Below are 17,356 nucleotides of genomic sequence, written 5' to 3'. Positions count from 1 at the left end.
TTAAGACTGGAATGAAAGATGCCCATTTATCCTTGCCATGCATGACCTACTTGGGATTCCTTGTGTTACGTTAAATAGGTGTGTGGATTAGGGGCACTGTATAGTGAAACTATTGTAGATTTGTTATGTCCAGGTGATTATAGGTATTACAAACAGTACACCAGACTTTGAATTATGCTCAGCAGACTTCTAATTGTGCTTAGTTCACCGGAAGCAGAAATTAAAAAATAGAAAACCTTATTTTGTTGTCTTTCTTGTGCATTTCTGAATACATCTATATCTATTTTATCAGATAACAAGCAAGATGCTGATTATTTCAAAATGGCATCTTCTGGTCAGGATAGCATAAGTAAGATTTGGCTCATTTCATCTTCTGATTCTACAGGTATGTATAATTTGAAAAGGGTTATTCTTTAAAAAATTACTTGTCTTTCAACTGCTTAGATTTTTAATTAGCTCCTGCTCAAACAATAAACCCATAAGAGAAAATTAAATGAAAGAAAGTATTTTACTGAACAGGTGAATAGTCCTTTTTGATAATACGAAAGGATCGCTTGTAAGAAATAGTTGATGGTACAATGCATTGAAGCAGCATATTACAATAAAGCAACAAAAACACCAACAATATTGAGAGAGAGAGAAAGGTGCAGCAAGTAATAGAGGTTACTCTTAAGGCAGTATAAAGCTCTTTCATATATAATTATTTATTGTCCATTATTTTGTTTGATAGTCAAAAGTTATACTTTTCATTCATTAAACATCTTATCCAGTGGTGTATGGCTCTGTCAGATTGAATTCTTCCTCATTTTGCTCCTAAATCGACTCTGGAGAGCTTCCAAAGCAGATTTGGAGGAGGGGGGCTCAGAAAATTTTGTCATCAAAATAGAATAAAAAGCCTTCCATTCTATCCTATTTTTATTGCTTAAGTGGAACACAGAGCTGGAAAATTTACAACACAAAATACAAGCTAGATATTGCACTGGGAAGAATGCAGTATGTTTTACTTTGTATTCAAAGGTTGCAATTTGATAAATAATATTTTCATTAAATATTTGTTCACTTTTCAATGTTTAGGATTTGAGCTGAGATATATATGTACTTTAAGTGGACATACTGCCCCAGTTCTGGCTTGTGCTTTTTCCTCCAATGGGCAGGTTTTAGTTACTGGGTAAGAGTCTTTGTTTAATTTATATATTTTACTTCTGCAGTTGGTTTGCTTAATTAGTTCTTAGTTTTTCCCATTTCTGTGTTTATAAAGATAGTCCTTTATTTAACTTTGTTCTAAATTGATAAATGCTAAGATGTCATTGAGAATACTGAGCACCATATTATATGGCATTCATCTTAGCTCATGAAACATTTTAAAGGGAAGACTTTTGAAAACTGTGTTTAACATTTATAATGAACTCAAAACTATTATAGACCAATTCCCCAAATTTAAAAAATATGTAAGGGAAAATATGCTTGCAAGTTCTGTACTTATCGTCAAACTTTCTATGTGAATCAGAAGAAAAAACTGTAAACAGCATGCTTCCATTAAATACATTTTCAAAAAAGTTTTTTCCAACAGGAAGCATAGATAAACAATCATACTGCTCCTTCTAACAGAGATAACTATCAAATTCTTAATTATTAGATTCTCAGCTTCTAAAAAGTTTAAATTGTTTTGATATAGCTCTTATCCTCCCAGATTGCTTTTCATTCCCTTCGCATTTCAAAGGAGGTTAATGTAAAGTTGACTATTCATGATTATCACTATGCTCTAGTACTGAGCTTGTGCTCATTGTTTGCTATTAGTACTGTTAGTTCTGATTTTTGTGCAACTAAAACCTTTTTCTTTTAACTGTTGCAAGACCAGTACTCATATAGTTATGTTATTTCATCTTTTTTTTTCCTTATTAGGTCTGTGGACAAAACTGTAATGATTTTTGAAACTGTAAGTATTTAATTATGTAAGAGGGAAAGTCATTATGCAAGGAAAACAATATATTAACATATATTGTTTCTGTCAATAGGCATTGGTTAGTTGTAATTTCTATTTCTATTCTATTCTATTGTGAATTGTTAGAAGTTAAACAAAAGACTTCTACAATTGTAAGCCTAGTTGTAAGCCTCCCAGACTTGTATGAGAATTGGACAGCCAAATAAATAAATACATTCTTAGAATAAGTCATTTTGCTCTTAGTCTTATCTCATAATCAGTTTAAACTAGATGTCCTTAACAACCCCATTAACTTTTTCCCCTTGTATATCAGTGAAGGTGTGGATCTTTTTAACATACAGAAGAACTCCTTTTCCCTTTCTGTTGCTTCTGTTCCTTTTGAAAAGTTAGTATCATCCCAATGCTGTATTCCAGTCATGAGACTCATCCCACCAAGTATTAGACATATTAAAAAACAATCACCTTTCTGTAATAAGTTTTAAGCCTCCTTGATCAAAGTCATGTTTGGCCAAACACGTTTTTCTTAATCATTGTAAGATCCAGTATGTCTTGTGTCAGCAATCCATCAAAAAATACATACTGGAGTTCCAGAAATTAAATATCTCCCATTAACACTATTTTCATAGCCAGTCATTTACCTGCTGTATTTTTACTTCCCTTTCTGATCCTCTTCTGTGGGCTGGAAGGATGGATTTATATGACCTTAGCTTCTTGGGTAAGTGGCTAAGTTCATGAAGTGCTTTTAGATATATCCTACTGGTGCCAATCAATTATCAGGGATGTTGTAGATTGGAGTGTAAAAGGGATAGCCAAATTAAGTCCAAACAGCTGTCTTCTGTTTCTTCTGCTATACTCAACTTTGAAGAGTAACAATTTTTTAAAAAATAAATACTTCCTGAGAGTTGAAAGCTGCTGAAAGGGATTTGACTCAGAGCGTCTCCAAATGCCAAACTAGTGTGTTCCATGACAAGCTACATAGGTCAGATACTTGCTTTAGATATTTTTTCTTTGAATCTGCTTGTTATTCCACATAATTATTTTTAAAAAGTATTTAGAACGTTTATATGTCGCTTGCTTTACAGTTCCAAGTAGTTTACAAGATGTAGGAAAAAAACCACTGTTTTGAGTTTGAGTATACAGTACTAGATTTCTGTTTCCCTTCTTGACAATGAGAAAATCCTCTATTTCATTAAAAACGGTTTAGGTCACTGGTTAAAAAAGATGGGTTGTACCTAATGTCAGCTGTCTGCTAGAGAATACTTTACCTCATCCAGTTACTAAAATCTATCTAGGGGACTGTGACTTTCTGATGCAGATTTGAAAAGAACACTTGAAGTGATGTGTAGACAGCAAGTAATATTCCCTTGTATGAGCATCTGTGTGATAGTGGATGTAGGCCAATGCAGTGAAATATTGTACCGAAATCCAAGCTCGTACTTGCTGCCTGTTTATAAGTATTTGATTTCAAGCTAGTTTTTTATGCATTCATATGATATTTTAATAGTAAAAGTGGGGAATACTTTGCCTAGTTTTTCTGAGATGAATTGGAATATGTATAGTACCGCAATGTCTTATTTTAGATAAATTTTAGAGAATAGCTTCATTTACGAATTGCAGAAATAATAAGAAAGACTTTTATGGCACCTTGAGAATGAGCAGATTTATTATAGAAAACTAAATTGTGCTGAATTTATGAATCGCAGAAATAATAGGAAAGACTTTTATGGCACCTTAAGAATCAGCAAATTTATTGTAGAAAACTAAATTGTGCTGAAAATAGTACTTAAAAGAAATTGCTTTTGCAGTGGAAGTAGAACAGTGTTTGTGAAGGGTAGCATCTAGTGGTCAGGACGCTAACTGCACGATCTGTTAACCTAAGGGGCGGCATAATTCTAGTCACATTTATGCTACTGCTTAATATTTTTGAAGGGTAGCATAATCCTAAATAGTCTTCAAAGAAATACACAAACATTAGGTAGCATTTTCTCAGAAATATTCTGCAAGAGAAGGGGACATTTTTATTTCTGTAAGCCCAGTTGGGTAAAGGATATTTGCAGTTTTGGAATTCTTCTCTGTGTTTGATAATGGTTCAGCTGCAATTTTAAATAGATTCAGTTTTCTGTGTTATAAACATCTGTAAAAGCATTCTATACATCTGTAATCTTTCGGTGCAAAAAGATTGTGTAGGTTACTTGTAAATTGCTTCTGCACTTGCCTTATTATTTGTTTGTTTGTTTATTTTGGACAGAACACTGGGAGCAGCCTGAACATTTTGACTCAGCACACCAGGTATGCCATTAGCATACATCATTCATAATATTAAACCAAGGATAGCTTTTGAAGTGTGACATATATCTATCAAGTAACTTGTTATTTCTAGGTATGTTACAACTTGTGCCTTTGCACCAGATATGCCATTATTTGCTACTGGTTCAATGGATAAATGTGTGAACATCTGGCAATTGGAACCAGAACAACTTTTTACAGGTTAGTATCAAAACATGTTGTCTTCTGCCTTATAAGTGTTACATCAATTTGTTTTATATCATTAGCACTCAAGTTCAAACCTATATACTTTTATATGGAAAATTATTTCTTTGTTGTCTTTTGTCTCAGGTAAGGCTCCAAACAGAATTTATGAGTTAAAATTTCAAAACATCAACCATAGATTATTTCATCAGATGGTTCTATATTGGCCAAATGTCTACAAGGATACCATGGTCAGTGTATCAAATGCTATAGAACTAAGAGTGCCCCTTAAGTGACCAAAACCTTTTCTCTTCCACTTCTAATCCCAAACCCAAATTAGAAATAACCAATTTTCTTCCAAGAAATAATTCCCATTCAATAAATTTTGAAAGGTACTGTGGAAATCTGGTTGTACTGTTGGATGAAATTGGCCGTCCCATTTTTACCCAACCTGGCTTTCATCACACATGCCAGTTCTCAATGTTAATCCAAGATTAAATCATAGTGTTCTTACGTACTTGTCAATGAATGTTAGTTTGTTGTACTAGTGGCCAAATCAAGCAATCCCATCAACTATACAAGATAATTACTTTAGCCAATTGGCTGAGATTGGCTGAGGCTGGCATCTCACCTGTCCCAACCAATTAATTCTCCCACAGATCACTCACACTGCTTATCAACTTCTCATTACATTGGGATATAGGCAGATCTAAAGGGATTGGCACTCATTTGTACTTGTAAAGGAATTACCCAAGGAAGAACCCATGTCTGTTTCCTCAATAGAAGTGCTAACCAATTTTTTGTACCACCCTAGATGGTGGTACAAATAATCTTTACTTATAATCAAAAGCAAGTTGTTCCATTTATGTGAATTTATTCTTTCTCAAGTTGGGCAATCCAACTTGATCACTATTGTCTCTGGCTTTTAAAAGGACCTCAGCGAGGAGTTCCTTACCCTGTTGAAATTAAGGGAAAAATCCATTTTATAATTTTGAACTGTATAAATCATGCTCTTTGATTGTTATTTGGTCTTTTATGTATGTCTCAAGATGTTATCACATAATGGAAACAGTAAGACAGTGCATTTCCTGTAGACCTGTTCCTCTCCATTAATTGGGGAAATAGGATCCTCCAGAAGCTACATGTTTTCATCAATTCACTCTCATGCTACCCACCACCTTGTTAACTCTTATGCTGTTCTCAATTATCTCTCAGTCCTCCAGAACTACTTTTTGGAAACACAGAAGGAAAAATGAATCAGATTTAAACATTTAGTTTCTTTCCAGCACAAGCAGACATTTGTTGAACACATTTTTGGATCAATGCATTAAAAGCAAATAATAAAGTAGTATTTGCCTTCTCTTAACTGTACAGTATATTAAGAAGGTTTATGCTATGTTGCATTTCCTAAAATCTGATTAAAAATAGAGGATAAGGGTTATATTTATGCTACCTTTCAAACTCTGAGCTATGCTTTAATTCTTTTTTTAATATATGTTATTCACTTATATGAGATTTTCCTTTTAATCTCCTCTCAGGAGGTCCTCTGATAGGGGAATCAAAGATCTCTGTTGATAGCTGGACAGAAGAAGATGTTTCAGTTTGGCTTCAAACACATAACTTACAAGACCTAGTTGAGAATTTTAAGAGAAACAACATTGATGGTAAAGAATTGTTGAGTCTTACAAAAGAGAGCTTGATTGATGATTTAAAAATTGGTAAGTCCAGTGAATGAAATATTTTATAGTACTATTTAAGCTGAATATTCTTATATACTCTGAACATAATCTATGCAAAAAAAACCCCAGCACTGCTATTGGTAACATTCATTGTTTTAGGAATATTTGAATTTTTCAGATTCTTTTTTTGTGAAACAATTGAGCAGGAATCAAATAATGATTTGATAATACAAACAAATGAGAATGAGGATTGTATAATAGAGTTGGTTTTGACAAGAAATAGCATGTTGAATGGAATTGGTTTATGAGCCAAATGTGTTTGGAAATGAATGATGTTCCAAACACATTTGGCTCATAAACCGATTTATGAGATAACGGAGTCTTCTAATCTTGTTTACTTTTCGTTGTACCTACTAGTGAGAACTGTAAACCATTTCACCAAATGATCTTTCTAGGTTTTAAAATTCACTGTTAGTTGTTGTTTTTTAACGCATGTGTGCGTGCGGGCACACACACACACACGGAACTCTTAAACAATTTTCATAATTATTCACTTTTTTCCCATCTTCAGTGCATTTTGTTGAATATTCAAGGATGCCAAAGTTGCCAAAGCCTATCAGTTGAGACTAATTAGATGATGCTGATGCTAGGCTTATATGAAAATTGAAATCAGTAGGACTGAAGATGGGCTGACCTCCTGCAACTGCACCAGCACTCTGTGGAAATATCAACATAATAACATGTCAGAGTATAGGGACTTTTAATGACACCACTGAGAATTAATTACAAGCTACAAACAGGAAAATAAGAAGAAACTTGGCAGAGCTGATCATAATGAGATCTGTTATACAATGTGGATAAACAGAATGTAAAATATTTTAGTTAGTAGAATTTGCTGAACTCATACTTCTGATAAAGCGAACTGAATAGGAAGAAGGCAGGTGTACCTGCAGGTGTGTACCATTTCTCCGTTGTTGCACTGCACAGTACTTCTCAGCATATAATTACGTATAGATTTGTCTTGCTAAAGTTTAACTCAGTTGGACTATGACTTGGACTATGGCTATGACTGAAGACAGTTGTGCAGGCCATCTTCATCATGACCATTGTAGGCCATCTTCATCATAACCGTTGTTAACTTAAATGCTTCCTGAGTTTTTCTAATATCAAAACTTGAATTGTACAGTACTGAAATCTAAAGTGCATTTTATTATCCTTTTTAGTTTTAGGAGAATAAACATTAATCTATATAATTTAATAAGATTATATGCTGTTTCAAAATTTCCTGTCAAAGTTATATATAGAGATGCACTAATTTGAAAACAAGAAAAGAAGTCCTATGAGAATTTTTTCTTTTAATATTATAAGCACAACATATCTTAAGTTGTTCTTTTTTGTTTTCAGAACTTGTACAAATTCTAATCTGTGCAACCTAAAAAATATTTTGTTATTTCTGCCTCCTTTATGTCAGAAGCCTTTTCCCATCTAGTGAGTAGGCCAACCACCCAGAGATTTTTCTGCCCTTTTTTTCATTAAATTAATGTTTTCAGAATCATTCTTAAAAACCGTATTAACATTTTTGTAAGGTTCAAGAGCAATAATGGTTTAAAAAAGTTAAACTGCTGCGATTTTCTAGCATTTAACTCTTGAAGTCTTCTAGCTTAGTATTTTAAAAGAGAAATAACACTTATAAATGGCAGTAATAATTGTGATAATTTAAATTAACATTTCCTGAGGTTGCAATCTTATGGTCCTGAGACTGTACAAGATTATTTGCATGTTTCCAATGCAGACAGAATACTCTGACCTCAAGAAAGAAAACTGAACTTCAATTTCTTTCACCAACCTCTGAGGCTGGTACATTCCAACATCCAAAAAAGAGGAAAGGAGATGTGCTGAAGATGTGTTGAATCCAAAGACCTCCTGATGCCTTGATATGACTGATTTAAATCAGTCATGGAGTTGGTGTAGATTTTTCCTTCAGTTGGTTACATTAGGAAAGGTATTTTTTTAAAAAATGAGGAAGATGCAGACACTTCTTCCTTGCTGGCCTGAGACTTGGAGATCACTGAATTTGTTGGATAGCCCAGTTCTATCAATAATGATACGATTGCTTCAATAATCGTGACATAAAACACTATTACATTTTCAGATTTTTTAAAAAATTAAAAAGTTATTTAGAAGTCTTTTCAAAATCTGTTAATGAAATTGAAATGAAATTGTATTTATTTATGGTCAGTGACCAGTGCAATAGCTACAGCAAGTAAAAAACCACACATAAAAGTAGGCTCAAATACAATAAGAGCAATAAAGCCAGCATCTAGACTTGCCAGTTAACATTTATAGGTAGAAGAAGAAAACAAAAGAGAACAAAACAAAACAGAAATAAAATTAAGATAAAAAGATAAAAGGACTTCCTAATGACATCATTCCATGTTTAAGGACGCCTTGAGCCTTCTTATGGCAATAGCTGCTGATAAAAACTTGGCAGCTCTGTTTATAATAGCAGGGTTCCAGTCTGAGAGTAGGAAATACACCACCTCTCCCTCATTGAAAACTTGATCTCTACTAGGGGGTGGTATAGGTGCCTTCATAGAAAAGACAATGAAGAAATATGTACATGAAGGTCTCAGGTTCATTCTGACCACAGAGACAATTTCACTAAATGGGATTTTATGAAACCTCCCATCCAATAGTGCCAAGGGTAAAATGTTAAAGCAGGCCAAAAAAAAAGGGGGGGGGGCTTTACAGTGTTCTGAGCCACCAGATGGAATAGGTAGGTCTAAAAGGTTTCCAGGAAGGAATCTACGCTTGTCTGTAGAATGCAGGTCTGAATTACATGCAGTATTGAAGACTCTTTGGTGAATCTCAGCGTTTACTTTCTCTAGGCCTAGAGGTAGCAAAGAGTGGATGGAAAGATCTCAGGGACCCAGGTCAGCTGAGAATTTTACTTTCCATCTTGATTCAAAGTCATCCAGAAGAATTAGAACCAATGGGCCATCAGAAAATAGAGGTTTGAGCCACTAAGAGAGTCAGCAAACTTGGACTCTTTCCTCTAGTGGGTTCATTCCTATTTCCATGTGAGTTGGAACATTTGGGATGCAACATGAGACATGGAAGAGTGTTTGCAAAACCTTAAATTGAACAGCATCCAGGGGCTTTAGGTCATTGTTAGGTGCATCATACAGCATTTGAGATACAATACAGATTTAGGCAGCAGGTAAGAAAATTTGATGGCATCCTTAGAAAGTAAAAGGAGCCCAGAATTGCCTTGGCACTATTATTGGCTTTGGCAGAAGTGACTCTAGATTGTCCCTGCAACTTCCAGAAAGTTGAAAAATTACTCCAATATAATCGAAAGCTGTAACTTGTTTATTTTGTTAATTCCTATTTTCCACTGATGTTTATGGTGGCTAGGTCTTTCTGAGAAAACTCTAATTTTAGTCCTGGAGTAATTAATTGAAAGCCGTTCCTCCCTGCAGATTTCTGCTAAGGCATATAAACTTCTACCTGGGTAAGCAAGAGAATTGCTGCATCATCCGCATACATCCGCATTGCCAAATGTCTGTCCCTGAGCTTAAGGGGGTAAAATTCTGTTTTGGTAAGAGCAGCAACCACTAAGTTTATATAAACATTAAAGAGTAGGGGAGTTTTTACTCTTTGACAGATTAGAATGTTTGCAGTAAGATACCAGCATTATTGTAATGCTGAATGAAATGAAATTCATAACGTGAAAGTTAAGACAATGGACCTTCTTTTACTATTTTATAGTAATTGGTTGGCTCCTGGGTTTGTTTTTTTTAATTCTCCAGAAGCATTTATTGGATAGGAAGATGACCAGCAGGTGGATGATTAGCCCGTTTCAATAATGAGTTCCTATCCAATTCATTTCCAAATCTGAAATAAATTTGCAGTCCCTTTTATAAAAATTGAATCCAGAGTAGATTAGAAAGCTCTTTTGCTTCTTCAGTTAGAGATGATATTTGTGACCAGACTTCAACAAGTTAACAGCAGATGAAACAGAATTAAACAGCATAATTTACTGCAGGATCACTGATGCAATCGAAGAGTGTCTGGTTTTACAAACAGTATAACAAAATTTGGCCATGTAGAGATACTATATCAAATTGTTTGTGCTGCTGCAGTAGCTGGGTTCATTCTGGCCATGTCAAGCAAAAGCCATAACTGTTCATGCTTGCTTTCTTAGCTATAAACATTTTCTGTTTATAATGCCTTTTTGTCACCTGAGCTAAATATAGGTAGGCAAAGGAGAATGTATATTTTATTGCTTTTAAAATAATGACAGAAAAAGAAAAAGGAACAAAATACAAAGATAATCATGACAGAAATATATACATTGTCAAAGAAAAAAAACACATAAGTGCTTTAAAAAAGTGAAAAAAATGAAAAAGAAAAAAATATTATATTTGATATATGTTTATATATATTTTGATATATATAAACATATATCAAAAAGTATATATCATTATAACAGTAAACTGTCAATTCTATATATACTTATCTAATGCATATACTATGTGAGTATAAATATATTTATTTCTAATACACTTACAAAACTATCATTTTTTTTTTTTACCTATTGTATTTGGTATAAATGAGTCCCATATTTCATTATACTTGTCCATACCAGGTCTACATCTATAGGCAATCCTGCTCATAGGTGGCAAGTGTAATCAGGTCTTCAATCCATTGAGTGAATGGGGCCATACATTTATCTTTCCAATGCTGCAATATCAGTCTTTTGGCCATAGTAAGGGCACAGAGAATCCATTTATGTTGTCCAGTTGTCAAATTCCATGTACTAGGTATGAACAATGTTATCCTCTGAAAATTTCAACTTTTGTCACACAATCACATTTATATAATCCACTACTTTCTCCCAAAACTTAGTAAGTATAGGACATTGTAAAAACACATGTTTTAAAGAAGCATTATCCTTATTACATCTCCAACAAAATGCTGTCTTAGACAATCCTTTTCTATACAAGCATAGTGGAGTCCAATAAATTCTAAATATTATTTTTTGTTGTATAAGTCATGATTTAAGGTCCATTGACACTCTTGCTATAGAAGTTAAAACACTATCCTATTGTCTAGGCAATATAGGAACCTCTAATTCTTTATTTCACTCATTTCTTAGCATCTGTATATCAAATTGATTTATTGATAACAAATATCTATAAAAATTAATAGGTTTTTTAGTTTTAAAGAATGTAACAAGTTGTTCTAGTATCTCAGGTGTCTCAGAAGCTGAAAATGCTGCTGGTCCAAATAGTGTAGTTAACAAATGTTGTAGCTATAAATATTTCCATTGGGTTACATCTGATAGACGATATTTATCTCTTAACACAGTGTATGTTAAAAATTCATCTTCATTATCTATCAGTTGGTCCAGAATCAATATCCCTGCTTCCATCCAATTTTTCCATATCATCTTTTCCCAATTTTTAAAGTTGGGTGTCCCCATAAAGTCAATTTAGCATGGGAAAAGGGGTCAAATCTTTTTTTATTAGACATTACTTTCCATAGTTTTCTGACTGACATAATTGTCTCCAGAGATACTAGAGTTCTCTAGTAGAACTCTAGGCAAAGGAGAATGTAAATAATGTTTTCACTTTATATTGTCACTGTTAAAGGTAGCTTCACATAAGATCATTGTTTGGGGTATTCTCTGCAACTTTAAAAGGGAGACGTGATTTTAGCTTTTGATATTTAGCAGGATTACATAAAAAAAAGAATAATTTTACATAATTAACTGTATATTACTTGTATTATTTTCCAGTTAGATCTAGTCACTAAGAAGTCTAATATGACTTTTCCAGAATCTCTAGGTCTTCGCAGTAAAGTTTTGCGTAACATTGAGGAGCTGAGGAACGAGATGAAATCTGCTTCTCTAGGTATTCCTGATGAATTCCTGTGCCCCATAACCAAAGAGCTTATGAAAGAGCCAGTGATTGCTGCGGGTAGGTGTGATGAAGTTGACTTCGCTATATTTATCGTTTTGGTGCAGGGATTGAGATTTAGCAATTAAGAATATGTGCTTATAAAGCAAGCTCTGTATATTTTTTCCCACCAAAGGAATAGGGGAAACATTTTAGTTTTAATTATTACCATGTTGATTCCATTCCCAGAAACAGCAATAGAAATTCATGTATATGAATAATAGTATAAGCATGATATAGTGAAAGTCTATTCCCAATACTATATTTTATATGATGGAGGGTGTGCCCAGTACGTAGTTTTTCTGTGTTCACATTTGATATGTGCATAACTGGCTGCCCAGTACTGCGTAATGTTCAGATATGTCACTTACAAGATGCATGAAGGAGATATAGAATATCTCATTAAATCTGAAGAGTTCGAGCGAAGTTGTGAGAAGCCAGAAGCTGGAGCTTTTATCATACATGATTATTAACACAGTTTTTAGATTTAAAAAATATTGTTTGTTCTTCAAAGACATTAAATTATTTTATAATGTTTTGAAAGTTCAGTAATGATGTGTAATGTTCTCAAGCTTATTCCAATGCCTTGTATTTTTTTTTTTTAATTCTTCATCTGGCGAGCATAATTCTGAGCCTCAGAGATTCTGTTTGTAATGCTATTGAAAAATTCCTGGCTTTAAAGGTTCTTGTGCAGAACCATAATTCATGGCAGAGCCAAAGCTTCCCCTTGTGTATTTCAGTCTGGCATGTAGAACTCTTGATTGGTTCTCAGTTATGATCATCCTTTAGAGTTTTAAAAGAGCCAGGACACTTCACTTTCACTTTTGAGTGTGTCCTCAAGCCTCAGGACTACTATCTCAAGGGAGTTTGGATGCATTTTACTGCTTCATTTAAAATTAAGTTCATAATCTTAGAATACACACACACTTTGAACTTAATAGTATTGTATATAGTCTATGGATATATGATTGTCAGTGTCATATATGATCGCTGATAGGTTTGAATAATGGGAAGAGATTGTTTACATGATTAAAGCAATCTGTCAACCTAGCTTCTTTAAAACAGCATATCTCTGGCAAAGGTTTATGGAAAGGCTATCATTCTGTTCAGTTCTCCACTATGTATAAAGTTTGTAAAAACATAGAGGTCACGTGAACATGAGAACATACTGGGACAGGTATTTTGTAAGGGAGCTTGCAAGTTACTGAACTGATCTGAGGTAGGGGAGGGGCGTTTGGCTGATTGTGTGGGACTGTGAATTCTTGGCCTGGGTGTGGGTTTGCTTGTTTGCTGAGCACATCAGCTGAACTTACAGATGTAGCTGACTAATCAAGTGACCGCTAGTGGCTAGAACTGCATTCCTCAGCAAGCAGCTAACCCTCAGCCAGCATTCCTAGGAAGAGATCAGGCAACAAGGAGTTCATGACTTGAGTGAGCCAACAAGAGAGCAACAAGGACCAAGGAGTTTAGCTGGGGAGGAACAAGCCAAAGGCAGATCCTGCTGAAAAGATGGAGACTGAGGAATCTGCTGCGATGACTTGCCAGGAGTGCACTGTTTATACTAGAATGGTATCTTAATTGCACCTGTTGCAAACTGAAGTTTGTCTTCTTAATGAAGGATAAGGTAAAAGAATGAGAGGCCATCTTCTCGTAAGACTCATCAAGGAAGGTAAACAATACACCAGGATTGCACAGAGCTTTCTATGAAGCAGCAAAAGATCTCCAAAGAGGGCAGGGCACAGAATGTTTGGGAGCAGAATAGATAGGAAGAGGGCCACAAAGAGGAATACTGTAGTGAGTACCTGATGATATCTAGCAAAAAACAGTAGACAAATCAGGAGTAGGCCTATGCCTCTGGAGCTGACAACCAATTTGAAGGTGTGTACATGAAAAGTGAGCTACAACTCCTGAGATAATTCAGTTACCCCAGGCTTTCCAAATAATAGAAAGGACTCTCAATGCTGCATGGGTCAACAAAACCAAAGCTTTCCACTGAGGTGAAAGAGAAGAATAATGTTGGTGTTGGTGAAAGAGTCACCCTTGCAAGCATCAGAAACAGATGTGTGTGGACCAGGCAAGTTATTGTGAGAAGAGTGATGTCTTCTAGGTGCATATATTTAGAACTTCATGAAAATATTACTATGGCTCATCACCCATTCATTCTAGTCGCTGTCTGTTCCTTCTGATGCATATGGGAACAAATGGAGGAAGGAACAATAGTGATGCTATTGTATGTGGATATTATAGACTACATGGGCAAAAGAAGTGGATGAGGCATTTTTGTATCAGATAACCAGTCTGCATGTAAACATGATAATGGGGGAATTCAATTATCCTAATTTCTACTGGGAATTTTACTCTGCCAAAAGTCAGAGGTTCAACAAATTCCTATCCTTGTTTGCTGACAACTTCATTTGTCAGAAGGTGGAAAAGCACAAGAGGATCTGCTATCCTGGACTTGCCTGCTGAAGAGCTGCATGCCATTTATACATTGTAATGCACATAATTGGAAACATGCATCATGTTTGGAATTAAGCTGGATTGCCCCCTGTATGCATCTTGATTGTCACTAGAGGTATACACAAAGTGTGCTTCATGAGAGAATGAAGCCTTAGACATTCACCCAGGCCATTCCAGGGGGAAAGTGAAATCCAGGTCATTGAAATTGATTCATCTTTTGGCCAAGACAAATCCACTGAACTGCTAAAGGGGCAAGTTGACTAAGACCTTGTCTCTCTCTCCTCTCCTCATCTTGTTGCCCTGCACCCACTCAGTGGACCTGCTCTGCCTCTCCAGCATCATGAGCCTTGCCATCCACTGCTGTTGCTTTCAAAAAAATCAAATTAGTTATGTCAGTATTTGATATCAGAACAGGAGACCTCATAATTCCTAAGGAGATTTGAATAATTTTCTGTAACTCCAAATTAAGGATTTAATTTTAGAAATTTGTCAATGATTAATGAATTCTCAGTTTTGTAAGTTAAGCACTTCTTTTTTAGCTATTCTGTTTTACCTACTGCAGTCTTTGATACCATGCCAAGCTCTATTCTCAAAGGCTTTGCAGTCTTTTCAACAGTTGCTTTTGGAGGGACAAGGAACCAAAATGGGTGGAAAGTTAAGTACTTTCTGCTGATGTAGGGATTAGGAAGCTGTGATCCTCCAGCCTTGGGGCTGTTAACTCCTGTATTGTTTTGGATGGGGTTGCACTGTCATAGCAGATCCTGTGCACGATTTGAGGATCGTCCTGGACTTGCAGCTTTGTGTTGTATGCCAGTTGCCCCTGTTCCTGAATCAGGAGGAGAACCTTTTCTGCTGTGGCACGCATATCTACCCGTCCCATTAGATCCGGCAGAAGAGGCATGCTCTGGGTTCTGTCCACAAGAGAGTGCCATCTGGCGGGGCCCAGGAAGAAAACCTTTTACCCCTAGAGATCAAACTCACCCTGAACCTGCTGGCCTTCCGCAAGGCCTTAAAGACCTGGTTTTGCCATCAAGCCTGGGGCCCTGATAGCATGAGTGAGCCCATTTTCTGGTTGTATTGATTGTGGGATGTTGTGAATGTTCTCCACTGCTATTTTATGCTATTTATGTTATTTATAATTTTGGTTATTGTTTTTATTCTGTTTTAATTGTTAGCCACCAAGAGTCATGTATATTAGATGGGTGGCCATATAAAGTCATTACATAAATAAGTCTTCCCTGAAAAATAGCTATAGTAGCTAAGCATAACGGAAATGGACGCTCACATCTGAAAGCCCTCGTTCTTGATGCCTGCATTATTCTGCCTAAATGATTTCATTCTTATTTCAAAAGGAAGGTGAGGGAAAGTAGGTTAGAAACCTCCAAATCAGATGTTTCCAAGCTTCTCGAGAAAGCCTGTGTGACTTAAATGTAAATAGGCAACGGCTTCTACAAAAATTGGCAGTACATTTATACATTATTTTTTTCTTAACAAAACTGAATGAGGACTAGTAAATGCATTTATCTGCTAGTCACATCAGTTTTGTGCTTCTGCTTTATATGAGAACAGCTTAGAACATGAGGGACTCTGTGCAGCAGCTCTGATTCCTTTGACAGCTTTGTGATGAATTTTTGGAAACTAATTTTAAACTCAGGGTTAAAATAACAGATGCAACATGCTGAGAATTCTAGCCCACATTTAGCAAACTGGAAGAGGTAGAGGGAGATGTATTTATCTACCAGTAGAAAATGTTTAGTAACACCTTTTTTATTGTAATCGTTTTAATTTCATGGAAATCAGTTGTTTCCGCATGAGAAAATATTCATATTGTCTGATGAATTAATATATGATACAAAGTTCAGACATATTTGATTGGAACACAATGTTTTAATTCTTGCTCTATCTTAAACATCAGTGAGACAGATATTGCTGTATCTAGCTAGTACACATATTATTTGTATAACCTCTCACACCCAAATAGCTCAGTTTACTATCTAATATGTAAGAGTTGTGCATATATTCAAGTCAGCATTGCCTTTTTGCTCCTTCTGATAAAAAGTTCTGTAGATGCATTATAAAAAAATACTTTAAAAGCTAATAGTGCATAAAAGGAACAGTAATCAGCACAAGGAAAAGTAAAAAAAATATATAAAAATTACCATCCAGCATAATGTGTGTACTTTAAAAATTCTTTAAACAAAATTATACACGCCAGTGCAGTTGGTCGTGATCTGACTATACAAAACTGCTTTATACAAATTATTTGATTCCCCAATTATGTAGGCCAACTTTCTAAAGTTTATGTAGCAGCTTTCTAAAACCTTAAGCAAAGAGAAAGTGAGCCTTTTCTATCTGTAAAACCTACATTCTCCCCTTGTATTTCTGTTAAACACAAGGGCATTTGTGGTTGGACCTACATAAAATTGAAATGTTTACAATACAAGGAAAATATTTATCTGCAAGTTCTTTCATTCTTCCATAAGGTTATATCCTTATTTAGCATTATTGAGAATGAATCTGTGTCAAATCTGTGAAACCTTAATTTTTGTCAAAGCTGCATTTTTATTTTGGGGCAAAGGCTTTGCCTGCAGTTACAAAATGATGTCTTTCCAGTACATGCAAAGTTGTAGTCTTTGGTGAGGCTGTGATCTGTTAATGTACCACCCAGGACTTACTTTTAAGGACCAGGAGCAGGAAAAAAGTGTAAGACGTACTTTTCCTATTTACATATCGCAGGTGAAGAGAGTTTCAGTACATGAAGACTGTCTTTGTATAGTTCAAATCCTGGAAAGCAAGTTTTAAATTGCCCAGAGAAGCCTCCTCACATAGCACAGCTCTGCAAT

General features: G+C 35.1%; 1 protein-coding gene across 7 annotated transcripts in view; it reads left to right on the top strand.

Annotated features, from left to right (window-relative positions):
- The window catches only part of WDSUB1 (WD repeat, sterile alpha motif and U-box domain containing 1), a 33,731-nt gene that overhangs the window by 5,054 nt on the left and 11,321 nt on the right, over positions 1 to 17,356 (top strand). For 4 of the 7 annotated variants that reach the window (XM_088146626.1, XM_088146623.1, XM_088146628.1 and 1 more), the window contains exons 4-10: positions 293 to 385; positions 1,075 to 1,168; positions 1,903 to 1,936; positions 4,191 to 4,231; positions 4,323 to 4,429; positions 5,950 to 6,129; positions 11,934 to 12,074. In XM_088146626.1, coding sequence (XP_088002752.1) covers positions 293 to 385; positions 1,075 to 1,168; positions 1,903 to 1,936; positions 4,191 to 4,231; positions 4,323 to 4,429; positions 5,950 to 6,129; positions 11,934 to 12,074 — 690 coding nt within the window. Of the gene's footprint in view, positions 1 to 292; positions 386 to 1,074; positions 1,169 to 1,902; positions 1,937 to 2,628; positions 4,232 to 4,322; positions 4,430 to 5,949; positions 6,130 to 9,572; positions 9,692 to 11,933; positions 12,075 to 17,356 lie in introns of those variants that run through there. The other 3 variants (XM_088146625.1, XR_015797248.1, XM_088146627.1) reach the window with 3 other exon arrangements.

The sequence above is a fragment of the Python bivittatus genome, unplaced genomic scaffold, assembly GCF_059951505.1.
Source record: "Python bivittatus isolate LINGU-HERP-01145 unplaced genomic scaffold, Pbiv_v1 ctg000480_np1212, whole genome shotgun sequence".
NCBI classification, from domain to species: domain Eukaryota; kingdom Metazoa; phylum Chordata; class Lepidosauria; order Squamata; family Pythonidae; genus Python; species Python bivittatus.
This window is presented reverse-complemented; position numbering and strand designations above follow the sequence as displayed.